We start from the raw sequence: 12,248 nt of genomic DNA, 5'->3' as shown, positions 1-12,248 counted from the left end.
CCCTACAAATTAAGAATTGACAAATGCAGGATATAACAATGAAGTAGAAGGCTGCCACGAACCAACTGATTTTAGACAAAGATTTTAAAATGTAAGGACAAAATTATTTCCCGTAAATGGTGTTACAGAAAATAATTATTAAGCAAAAAACTCCCCCTAAAAAAACAAAAACAAAGAAACATGACAATTAAATCAAGAAAACAAAACAGAAAAACCACAATGGTGGGAAAATTGGACAGACATGTGCAGAAAAATGAAACCACACATACAAGAATAAGTTCAAAATGGATCACAGACTTAAATGTTAGACCCGAAACCATAAAAATGTTAGAAGAAAACACAGGCAGCAAAATCTCGGACACTGCTCGTAGCAGTATTTTATCAGCTAGATCTCCCCAGGCAAGGGAAACAAAAAATAAACAAATGGGACATCACACTACAAAGTTTTATTAGCACAGCAAAGGAACTCATCAAAATAAAAAGAAAACCCACAGAAAGGGAGAACATATTTGCTGATGCATCTGATAAGGAGTTCATATCCAAAATTTATAAAGAACTTAAGAAACTCAACCAGAGTGTCGCAGGTTCGATTCCCAGTCAGGGTACATGCCTGGGTTGTAGGCCATGACCCCCAGCAACTGCACACTGATGTTTCTCTCTCTCTCTCTCTCTCTCCCGCCTTTCCCTCTCTAAAAATAAATAAATAAAATCTTAAGAAAAAAAGTATTATTAAAAAAAAGAAAGAACTTACAAAACTCAACACCAAAAATAAAACAAAAAAAAACCAACCCAACTAAAAAATGGGCAAGGGACCTGAATAGACACTTCTTCAAAGAGGACATACAGATGGCCTATAGACATAATATGAAAAGATGCTCAATATCACTAATCATCATAAAAATGCAAATTAAAACCACAATGAGATAGCATCTCACACCTGTCAGAATGGATATCACCAACGTACCTACAAACAAGTGCTGGCGAGAGTGTGGAGAAAGACGAACCCTTCTGCATTGTTGGGAATGCAGACTGGTGCAGCCACTGTGGAAAGAAGTATCGAGCTACTTCAAAAAATTAAAAATGGATCTGCCTTTTGACCCAGCGATCCCACTTCTGGGAACATATCCAAAGGAACCCAAAACACTAATTTGAAAGAACATAAGCACCCCTATGTTCACTGCAGCAATATCTACAAGCGCCAAGATATGGAAGCAGCCTGGGTGTCCATCAGATGAATGGATAAAACAACTATGGGACATTTACACAATAGAGTATTACTCAGCTATAAAAAAAGAAAAAAGTTTTACCCTTTGTGACGGTATAGGTGGACCTGGAGAACATTATGTTAAATAATAAGCCAATCAGAGCAAGACAGGTACCATATGATTCCACTCATACATGTGGAATCTAATGAACAAACCGCACTAACAAGGGAAGTGGGGACAGACTCATAGATGAAGAGCAGGATGGCAGCTAGCGGTGGGGATGAGGGGGCAGAGGGATTGGACAAAAAGGAAAAATGACTCGTGAACACGGACAACAGTGCGGTGACTGCTGGGGGAGAAGGGGTGCAAAAGGACTAACTGGTGATGGGAAAAATATAATACAGATCTTGAAATTTTTCTAAAAAAGGATACTAACATTAGGTTAATGTCTCAACTTTGATCCTTATTCAGGCAGGCAAAACACTAACGGAATGAACCCTGGGAGGCACTGACACCATTTCTTGGCCTTCCCGCTCCCTCTCTTCCCACCAGGCGCGTTCCTCTGCCTTCCCCTCTCCTGAGATGCAAGGGCCCTGCTTTTGCTTCTGTAACTTGTTTCTGGAGCCTCCGCAGTCCAGCTGGCTCACTTGTACTACCTCCGTGACTTTCTAAATAAGCTTTCTCTTATAATTTGAAGTTTTTTTTTTTTTAAAGAGACCATTTCTTTAATTCTACAATCTGGAAAAAAGATTGGCATGGGCTATGTAGAAGTTAAAACCATTTCTACTTTCAGGCACTACTGTGTAGGGGTGCCCACCCTAACCCTAATGAGCAGGGGCGAGTCCGCAGTAAGTGCACGAGGAAGAGACGGAAAACTTGGACACCTACGACTTCCTTCACGTCCGACTGGCAACATGCTAATATCGTAACAAGGTGTGAGGGAGACGCATCTCACAGAAGGGCAGGAACACCTAGTCATCAGGCCTGTGAACTACAGAAATAGCAAAAGCTCATCTAAAATTTTAAATCAAATGCTACAATAATGCCAAGACTTTTGTCACTGGGACATACAAAACTATTAGTTTAGCAGTAACATTTAAGAAAGTATACAGGAAGATAGCTGTGCCTCCTTAAGCAAATAGAAATATTAGTATTTTGAAACTGAATGGAAACCACATTCCCATTATTCTGTATGACTTAAAAGTGTTTTTAAGATTGACAGGTAAATTTATAATTGACACTGTTGGATTTACAAAACAATGGCTAATTGATTGTATTAATGACTATAAAATCACCATCAACATTATCTTTTCTTGTTCACAAATTCCAAACAAATGATTTGTAACGTTATAGCCCAAAGCTTAACACAGTTTCTGGTTTACTGTTATTCTTATTTTAAAGTCTTAGTTTGCCAGCCACCAGAAAGTAAAAATTCTCAATTTGCCTTCAAACATCAACTTATCGGTGTACATAGCACTATTATTAAGTATAAATGAACAGCTAACTAGAAAGTGAATTAAAGTGTACACACTGAGCCTGACCTCAGCTTCAACGAGCCTTTTCTTCAGAAGAAACTGCACAAGTATATCTCAGGGCATTTGTTTTGCTTGAAGCATGATGAGTGGTCACCAAAGCAGCCACACATGGTCCTTGCATAAAGCATCAGGAACATGCACGTCAGGGTGAACAAGGCAACTGACTCAGGAAGCGCAGAGCTAAATGTCCCAGTATCACTATGACCATGGCACCCACTAAGTGACTATCTTCTAGAAGCCCATTTACAGAAACTCCCAAATAACTACCTCCTAGTGTGTGGGTGTCCAGTATGTGGAGGGCTTTACAATGACCACAGGTAGTGTTCTTCTAGATCTGTCACTAAACTTTCATCCTTGGACTTTTTCTGGTTTTGTATCTTTCATAAAGTCTCTGTAGCATGTAAGGGTTAAGGGACAGATTCAGCAATCAGAGTGTGGGGGTCACAGCCCTTATCACCATCCTTCATTAACCAAACACGAACATCTACTGTGTGTCGGGCATTATTTCTAAGCAAAACGCCAGTGGAGAAAACCAGACCTCTTGCCACCAAAAGCTTATGCTCTGCTGGGGAAGACAGGATAGAAACAAGCATGAGATATGCCTGGAGGATAAACTGAGAAAGAACAGGGAACATGAAGTTCAGAGAGTAGCCATAGAAGCCCCAGGTGCCATGCGAGCAGTCATGAGGGTGAGGGAACTGGCCATGAGGATGCTGGGAGGCTGGCAGAGGAACAGCACAGACAGAAGTCCTGCCTGCAAGGGTGCTGGGCAGGGCCCCGACCCACTGCGCGGTGCAGCTGTCACATTCATGCTGTTGCATTGACCTGCATGCCTTTCACCTGCACATGTAAACAGGACCAAGAACCACGGAAGGAGTCACTTCCTGTGCTGGGGGAAGAACGGCACTCTGCCCGTCGTCACATCTGCACTCCAGTCGGGCCACAAAACCTCACTGTTCAAAAACGGTGGGAGGAAAAATACTGCTCGAAATTGGCTGGCCCGAGCCACCATCACCCGGGCCTTTGTACAAAGTCAGGGAAGCACCTAAACTACTGCCAAAAGAAAGCAAGATCTAAAGACCACATATTTCCAAAAATAAATGCAGCACAGACTGTTCCAATTCGGTGCAGCCAGGAGTCTTCTCTGCCTCCAAGGGCCACCTTTGTGATTAATGCGAAGCAGGAAAGAATGCCTGGCGTGCACTCTCCAGAGGCGGGCACATCCACCCACCGGGAACACAGATGGGAGCGTGGCCTGCCTGTGCTGCAGGACAGTAAAAGGTAACCTGAACAATGGAAGGAGACTTGACTTGCGGTAGTGAGCCCACACAACAGAATACATGGAAGATGTATTGTAGAATTGTACACCCGAAACCTGTATTAACCAATGTCATCCCAACAAATTCAATTTAAAAGCAAAAAAAGGGCACCTGCATGCTGCCCAAAGTGGCAGCAGAGGTGAAGTGGGGGTGGTTGTTGAGTGTTGGGGTTGTTTTGGGGGGATGATAAAATGTTCTAGAAGTGATGGTGGTGGGTGTGCAGCAGGGGACATACTAAAAGCCACCACACTGTGAACTCTGTAAATGGGTGAATTGTATGGTATGTGATTATGTCTCAAAAAAGGTATTAAAAATATATACATGACTGCTTTTAACTGGGGCCGGGGGGAAGGCCTTCTGGAACCAGACACTAAAGGGGAAAACGGGATCATTGGCCCCCAAACTTCTTTAAAAAAAATATTTTATTTATTTACTTTTAGAGAGAGAAGGGAGGGAAAAAGAGGGAGAAAAACATCCATGTGTAGTGGCCTCTAGTGCACCCCCTATTGGGGACCTGGCCCACAACCCAGGCAAGTGCTCTGGATTGTGAACGAGCGTCCTTTTGGTTTGCAGGCCAGCGCTCAGTCCACTGAGCCACACCGCCAGGGAAAGGACCCCAGACTTACACAAGAAAAGCTCAGGGGAGCACAGCTGGAAGTGAACACTAGACATTAACCCCGCCCTTTGGGAGGGCAGGCGCATGGCCAGCCAACCAGGCACGACTGTGGCAGTTGGAAAGGGGGGCAGAGGGCAGCTGTGGAGACTCTGAAGCCACAGAAAACCTGTTCTCCCACCTTGGTTTTTTAGACAAGTGAAATTGTTTACTCAAAATTATCTTTAATTTTAAAACACCAGCATTCAATGCCAACTCAAAATCCAGATGCGTGTTAACCTCCCTGCCTGCTGCCCTCAGAGCACTCCCAGTTGTCAGGGACAGGGCCACTGTGAGGGCAGCACAGAGCTGGGAAGTGGAAGGAGGCGAGGGCTGACAAGAGACTCGGACCCAGGTCCTACTTGTGGGGAGTCAGCTCAGGGTGCCCAGGGGGCAGACAAGAACCTAGGACTGTCTAGGTTGCTGGCTGGCCCCCTGGCCTCCCCTCAGGATCCTTTCCCCTCCTGAGGCACAATTACATAGGACCCCAGGTGGGGCTCAGTGTCCAGGTGAGGTCACGAGGGCCCTCAGCCCAGGAAGGGAAAACAAGCAGCCTGCCTTGGAGTCCAGAGAGCAGAGGATAGGTTTCCGGGGTGCAGCAGATTCCTGCAGGGCAAGCCACCAACTGTCCAGGGTGGAGTGGTCACAGTCCACTTGTCCATCTCCCAGGGGCTGGGGGAGAGAGGAAAGGTCCATCATGTGATATGCCTGTCATGTGATCTGGGCACATTCAGGCTGCAGGTGCCACTGCCTCTTGGCCCTACAGGTGGACAGTGACTGGCTGTTGCAGAACCTGGGAGAGGGTTTGGGGCAGTGCGGAGGAAAGCAGGTTAAGGAAGGAGGGGCTGAGCTTTATGCTCCAGGCCAGACCATCAGCAGGGTAGGGAACAGATGCAGCTCACTTAGGCAAAGAACTGGGTGCTTCCTGCACCCCCACACTGCATGCAGATACACTCCCACCCTTGCCCAGGCCCCCCAGCTGGGGTGGCATCTGTCTCACCTGTCAGGCAGTAGGTGGTTACTGCACCAGCCGGTAGGTGATGTACCTGCCTGCAGTTTCACTGGGCCGGATAATCTTCACCACCTGCGTCAGGGTGCAAGCAGGGTTGGGAGGGGTCCAACCTTACCAGGGACCCAGAGAGAGATATCTATATCTATATCTATATCTATATCTATATATCTATATCTATATATATATATATATATGTGTGTGTGTGTGTGTGGAGTGAGGGGGGTGGGGGGAGGGCGGGCATAGCAGGGTGGGTGGTTCCAGGAGACCTGGGGCTGCCCTGGCTCCAAAGAGGTGGAGTCGGAAGGGGTGGATCCTGAGGGTCCCACCCAGGAGGAAAGGTGCTAAGGGCGGGGGGGTCTCCTGCCAGGAAGGCTCTCTCACCTGCCCTCGCTTTATCCCAAAGTAGCGAGCCACAGGGTCTCCAGCCTGGATCCTGGGCAGCTGGTTCTCTCGGAGTTTACTGGGAAGCTCAGTCAGGAAAAAAACCATGCAGGGTGGACTGGGAGGGATGGAGAATCCCGGAGAAGAGGATCGGGGAAGCCAGAAAGGATACTATCGGGCCAGTAGCTCCGTCACCTCCTCTTTGGTCATGACGACGTGCTCTGGGACCAGCTGCCAAGAGAACCTGAGTCTTCAGGGGGCCGTGACAGACCCCACTGTGTCCCACACCCCGACATGGGAGACGGGTACGGTGTGCCCCTCAGGGAGTCTGCACCCCACCCTGTGACTGTCATGCAGAGGCCTTGGGTCACAACCTGGGGTCCCCTGAAGCTCCCAGAATAGGTCTCCCTCCAGGTCAGTGGGGTGGTCCTGGGAACCTGCACTGCTAGCAAGGCCCCAGGTGATGCCGCTGCTCTGGGGCCCAGGAGGCCACCCACTCTGAGAGCTCAGCTCTGCCTCCTTCGCCGTCTCACCCCTCCCACCACCCCACGCCTCCCACCATCCCCAGGCCCCACCTCATGCTCCGTGATGTTGATGAGCAACTCCTGTTGTAGAAACTGCTCCAGTATGTACTTGGGGGCCATGTCAACGAGGGACTAAAAGAGACAGACCCTCGGGCTCAGCCACAGATCCCACCCAGGGCCTTACCTACCCACCCTTATGTGGCTGGAGACAACTGGACCTGGTTTGTTTCTTCCCAAAGGCCAGGGCAGGCAGGAAACTGAATGGGTTCGATCTTGTGCGCAACAAAAAGCCTGACATCAGAGCTGGGAATTCCCATCCTGTGTATGGGTTTCTCCCTGCTACCCCCAGCCCTCAGTACTTCTCTAGGCCTCAGCTTGGTGTCAGGGAATGAATTTCCATCAAATGAACCCAGGGGTTATCCCTGAGCTGGTGTGGCGGCCCCTCCCCAGGAGAAGATCAAGATGGCCAGGACTCTGCAGCTCCCAAAGGCAGAGAAGAGGGTGTTTGCTGCTGCTCCAGCCCCCACTCAGGCCTGTCTAACAGGGGATGTGGTGGAGTGGTGGGGGGAACGCTGGGTCTGCTCTGGGGATACCCCACACAGCCCACATAGGGCAGTAGCTCCTTCTCAGACCCCGAGCTCCTGCACCAGGACATGGAGCCCATGAACTGAGGTGCAGAGTTGAGTGTCGCCCAGGTGCAGCAGGCGCCCTGGGTGAAAACAGCAGCAGGGCCTCATAGGAGGTGCTGCAGGAAGGGAAAGCGGGGCTCGGGACAGAATGGGAAGAGGAGTGGTCAGACTCATAGCTGCCATGCACCTACCTGCTTGGCGGAGGGTGTCATGCCTTGCTGCACCACGATGAGGGCTCGGGTGATGTTCTCCTCCTGCATGCGCTGGCAGTACACCTTGATGGTCTTGATCCCCACCTTGGGCTCCTCTGCAGGCAGAGTGCATGCTGCTTCACAAAGCCAGGTCCCCCACCTGCCCATTCCCAGGCATGTGTGGCACCCCTTTCTGGGGCTTCAGCTTCCCAGTTCGCAGAAGAGGGGGCTGGCTGCCTCCAGGTCACCAAGTTTCTGAAAGGTGTCTATGCCCCTGGACCTTAAGGGGTCCCTGTCTAGAAGTGGGGTCCGGGAGTCTGGGTTTGGTTGGGTGCCTCACTAGTTCCGAGGTTTCGGAACCCCCGGGTTAAGTGGCCTGTTTAGTCTGGGAGCCCATAAGGTGCATGGCTGTGCTGAGAAGAGGTTGGCTGATCTGCCACTAAGCCAGACCATCCTCCCCAGAATCCTTACATTCTCAGCAACATTCAGCGTGGGGCTCTGTCACTGGAGAAGTGCTGGATGCCACAAGCCCAGCAGGTCAGTGTCTGGGCTCCAGCCATCAGGATTCATGCGAGGCTCCCAGCTGGGCCTCTATCTTCATGCAGTGTGTATTACACTCCACCCATGGGCAGTGTCTTGGGCTGACTTGTATCTCCCCCAAAATCCCCATGTTCAAATCCTAGCCACCAGGATTTCAAAAGGTGACTGTTATTTGGTAATGGGGCCTTCAAAGAGAGGACTAAGGTAACATGAGATCATGTGTGAGCCCTGATCCAATCTGACTAGTGTCCTTCTAAGAGATTAAGACACAGACTTTAGGAACCCTGTGAGGAAGCAGGAAGGAGATAGTCACCATCTACACATTTAGGACAGAGGCCTGAGGAGGAACCAATCCAGAGAACACCTTGATCTTGGACTTCTAGCTGCCAGAGCTGGGGACAATACATGTTGTTTAAGCCCCTCGTGTGTAGAGTTTTGTTATGGCGGCCCCAGCAAACCGATACTGGCGGAAAGCTCAGCCCTGACCTGAAGCATGTCCCAGAGGAGCAGCAATACCCCCAGTGGCACCGAAGGCCAGGAAGTGCAGTGAGACCTACTGCTCCAAGGAGGGGCCGATCCCTGGCAGGTCTGGAGAGCTCCACAGCAGGCCTGATATGCACAATTGAATCAAGGTCTCAAATAATTGTGGCTCAAACATGGGGACACTTTTCTTAGTGCCACCAGCACCCTGGCTGGTGTCGCTCAGTGCATTAAGCTCTGGCCTGTGAACCAAAAGGTTGCCAGTTTGATTCCCAGTCAGGGCACATGCCTCGCCTGTAGGTCAGGTCCCTAGTTGGGGGTGTGTGAGAGGCAACTGATCAAAGCTTCTCATATCTTTGTTTCTGTCCCCCGCTTCCTGGCTCTCTAAAAATAAATAAATAAAGTATTTTTTAAAGAAGTGCCACTAGGCTCTACTCTGCAAATGTTTTCTGCCCACCCCTTGCATTCTGGGCCTGGAGTTGGCCCCCAAGGCGCCAGACATGGCCTAGTCCACCTTTTTGCAGGCCTCAGAGCCAGGCTGCTGCAGCGGGGTAGGTGTTGAGACGGAGGAACACAGGAGTCTCAGGACACCCCTAAATGGCTCTTCACTCAACCTGGGGCTCACCGGGGGTCTTAGTAGAGGAGGCACCTGAGCGAGGTCTCCAGGGAAGATGACTGGATACTGAGCAGGCAGAGGGAGGAGGAAACAGTGTGGTGAGGCGGGGAGGTTGGCAGGGAAGAGGCAAGAACCCTGCAATGGTGCAGGAAGGAGCTGCAGGAAATGCAGGTGCTGAGAATGTAAGCTGGGCAATAGGGGGAGGACACAGTGGGTCTGAGGTCAGGAGGGGCTGAGGGCTTGGCTGGAAGGCCTATGATAATCCTGGTTGAAGAAAACAGCATAGGAATAGAATGGGAAAGGGGACCAAGAAGGACACGGAAAAGACACCCAGAGGGGTCAGAGATCAATGGCATTGCCCCCAGCACATGGGGCAAGGGGGAGCTCTCTCCTCTGGGTCACACTGCAGGGAGCTGTTATCCTAGATCCCGAGCAGGCCCTCAGATGGCTCCATCAGAACTGTGACCCCTCTGGCACTAGCAAGGCACTGACCTGGGAAAAAGACAAACATCTGGTCGGTGGGGTCATCATTGTGGGCCACCAGCACTGTGAGGTCTGTGCGCCGTGGCCGCCCTTCACTGGGCTTGTCCCCAAACTGGGCCTTGAACTCCTCCAGTGTCTGGTCTAGCTCATCCTGAGTCACCAGGTAGCCTCGGTCATGGCACAGCTGTGGACAGAAAGAACCAGGTAACTTCAGGGTGGAGGAGGGATCATAACAAGAACTTGGGCCACTATGAGGGCAACATAGGGAGTTTCGAGCTCAGAGTGGCAGGTGTGTGAAGAGGCCAAAGAAGAGGGACGGGGAAGGTGGGGACAATGATGGGGCATACCCTAAAAACCCCCTGAGGAAGCAGGAAGGAGACAGCCACCATCTACACATTTAGGACAGAGGCCTGAGGAGGAATCAACCCAGAGAACACCTTGATCTTGGACTTCTAGCTGCCAGAGCTGGGGACAATAAATGTTGTTTAAACCCTTCGTGTGTAGAGTTTTGTTATGGCGGCCCCAGCAAAGTGTGTAGAGTTTTGTTATGACAGCCGCTGCACTACTCCAGCTAACCAGCTACCAGGGGTGTTGTCATTTTATCCTGAACCTTGGGGAGAGACTGTGATTGGGAAGCAGCTGCAGGTCTGGGACTTGGAGCTGGGGCCCTGGGGCAGAAGACGACAGTTGGGTGGGTGGGGCATTGCTAGACTGGCTAGGCAGACTCTGGTTGGGAAACCAGGCAACAGTGTGAAGGCCAACAGTTCTAAGTCTTGTCTTGGATACCAGGGTTCTTTAAGTAGGCTGACTAGAAGACCCAAATGGAAAAGGGGGAAGTCAGAGCTGCTACTCAGCCTCGCCCCCCCACCCCCTTTCCTCTGAGAAGTCCCCACAGCCTGATTCTCTCTCAGAATCCCAACACTGTCAGTCTGCAGCACGACTGTTTCAGTCCCTGCCTTTGGGGTAGCTTTGTGAAGCAGTAAAGAGGCTGGGTTTGGCTGCCTGCGCTTTGTCGCAGCAGCATTCCTGCAAGGCAAGTGCAAAGGCCAAGGTCTTGGTCAAGATCCCACACCTCTGTAGTCTCTGGGGATTACAACAGCCCCCTCCCACGGGGTGGCTTGAAGCACACTGCACATAGTGACTGCTCAGCCAGCTTGCTGCTATCACTCTATCCCAAGTAACTAAAAAAAGTTGGTGGCTGAAGCACAGAAGTAGCCACCAGAGAGCTCAGAGAAATGTCCGCAGTGGATGATGGCAGGTCACCCCTGCCATAGAAACTAGGTTCCTTCTGGCCCCACAATCCTAGAATTCTGCTTCATGCACTTGGGGTAGTGCTGGGGACTTCCAGAAAGTAAACAAGGGACTATGGACAGAAAAGGGTTCCATGGAAAGTAACCTCAAAGGGGGATCTGATCATAAATCTCTAACTGGTCAGGTCATAGTGGGTAGCCACGTCCTAGACCTATTACTTTTTTTAGCAAAAGGTTTACGTTTGCCGTAGCTAAACCCTGTCCATTGTTCTCCTGCATCCAAGTTAACACACCTTTGAAATACGAGTAACCGCCCTCAGGAGAGCTCATACTTTCGTTATCTACCCTCCATGTAATCCAATCCCTGCATTGTTTTCTCCCGCCCTCACGCAATCTTCCTTACATTCCCTCAATTCCAAATGCACAAAAAAAACGGCAACGTTGTCATTCTCCAAAAAGGTATTTGACATCTTGCTTCCCGGAATGCCGTCAGTTTTGCTTAAAATAAACTGTTATAAAAAGAAGTTCTTTACAGGTTTGGACGTTCTTTACATAGACAAAACCCTGCCATGAAGACACAGCAAACATCCCGGGAAGACAGACCCCAGACTCCCTCGGATTCACGACTGGGACACTGAGGCCCGCTTTCGCCGCCCGCTCCAAGCAAGGGCCCCTACGCGGACTCACCTGCATAATGGTCTTGCGGATCTTCCACAGCCGGTACGTCTCCTCCTCGTCGTCCATGCTTGCCGCCGGTCACACTCCTAGCGCCTGTGCCCTGTGGGACCCGCGCCGACTGCGCCTGCGTCGAGTCCCGGTCAGGCCCCCTTAGCGTCCCAGTTTAAGGCTGTCCTCAGCGGATGCCTGAATGCACCTACCTTCCGGAGCGGCAGTGCCAAAGGCAGACCAAGTCTTCCGCGAGCTGCGATTGGGCGTCAGTGGCGTGCAAACGGCGTAGCCCACCCTCGCTTCCGAAGCTCGCGCGGGTTTTTGATTGTACGGCATCTCCAGAATTAGTTTCTTCTAAACATCAGCCTCCGGGTGGCAGTTTAGAACCCCAACAGGCTGAAACGAGAAAACTGAGAACGGAGAAAATGGGGCCAGGGGTCTGCTCTCCTCTCAGGAACCTAGTAGTCGCTCAATGAATATTTGTGCATCCAACTGTATGGAAGTCCTTTCAGTTAGCTCTGGGCCCCGTGCAACCTAATGGCCCCAGCCTCAGTTTTCCCATCTGTAGAATGGAAATAATAAAGTGTCCCCATTTAAAAGGGTTAGCTGAGAATCTAAAGGGACAACCATGCTTGGGATGAGGTTGGCTTAGCTCCTGGTGCTTATGACGTGCTGCCACTTCTGTCCTTACCCTTTCCTGTCTCCTGAACCTCAGCCCTGTCTCTGCCTGGTTATCTCCCTGAGTTTATGCAGGAGACTCAC

At 50.4% G+C, this 12,248-nt stretch overlaps 1 protein-coding gene and 1 non-coding gene across 2 annotated transcripts; both read right to left on the bottom strand.

The window, feature by feature from the left end:
- Positions 1-2,104: 2,104 nt before the first annotated feature.
- LOC123814263 lies at positions 2,105-2,206 on the bottom strand. The gene has a single exon (XR_006784881.1). It is a non-coding gene; the product is annotated as a small nucleolar RNA U13 (small nucleolar RNA).
- A 2,673-nt stretch (positions 2,207-4,879) lies between these two features.
- Positions 4,880-11,662, bottom strand: POLR2E (RNA polymerase II, I and III subunit E). The gene is made up of 8 exons (XM_045831450.1): positions 11,505-11,662; positions 9,577-9,751; positions 7,449-7,564; positions 6,680-6,760; positions 6,277-6,335; positions 6,105-6,183; positions 5,712-5,795; positions 4,880-5,383 (listed from the first exon to the last, which is right to left on the bottom strand). The coding sequence occupies exons 1-7, from the start codon at positions 11,559-11,561 to the stop codon at positions 5,730-5,732; spliced, it is 633 nt and encodes a 210-aa protein (XP_045687406.1). The 5' UTR covers positions 11,562-11,662; the 3' UTR covers positions 4,880-5,383; positions 5,712-5,729.
- Between the last annotated feature and the right edge of the window lie 586 nt (positions 11,663-12,248).

The sequence above is a fragment of the Phyllostomus hastatus genome, unplaced genomic scaffold (genome assembly GCF_019186645.2).
Source record: "Phyllostomus hastatus isolate PE091 unplaced genomic scaffold, TTU_PhHast_1.1 phas_contig_159, whole genome shotgun sequence".
Lineage (NCBI taxonomy): Eukaryota > Metazoa > Chordata > Mammalia > Chiroptera > Phyllostomidae > Phyllostomus > Phyllostomus hastatus.
Note: the sequence above shows the minus strand (reverse complement) of the source record. Positions and strands in the feature narration are given on the sequence as shown.

What these genes read in the sequence shown, in the direction of transcription:
- POLR2E (XM_045831450.1), bottom strand. Translation starts at nt 11,561, where the DNA reads ATGGACGACGAGGAGGAGACGTACCGGCTGTGGAAGATCCGCAAGACC. An exon ending in GATGTTTGTCTTTTTCCCAG is followed by an intron (nt 7,565 to 9,576) that starts GTCAGTGCCTTG and finishes CTCTGCCTGCAG; the next exon opens with AGGAGCCCAAGGTGGGGATC. An exon ending in ACGGAGCTACTGGCCCGATA is followed by an intron (nt 6,184 to 6,276) that starts GTATCCTTTCTG and finishes TGAGCTTCCCAG; the next exon opens with TAAACTCCGAGAGAACCAGC.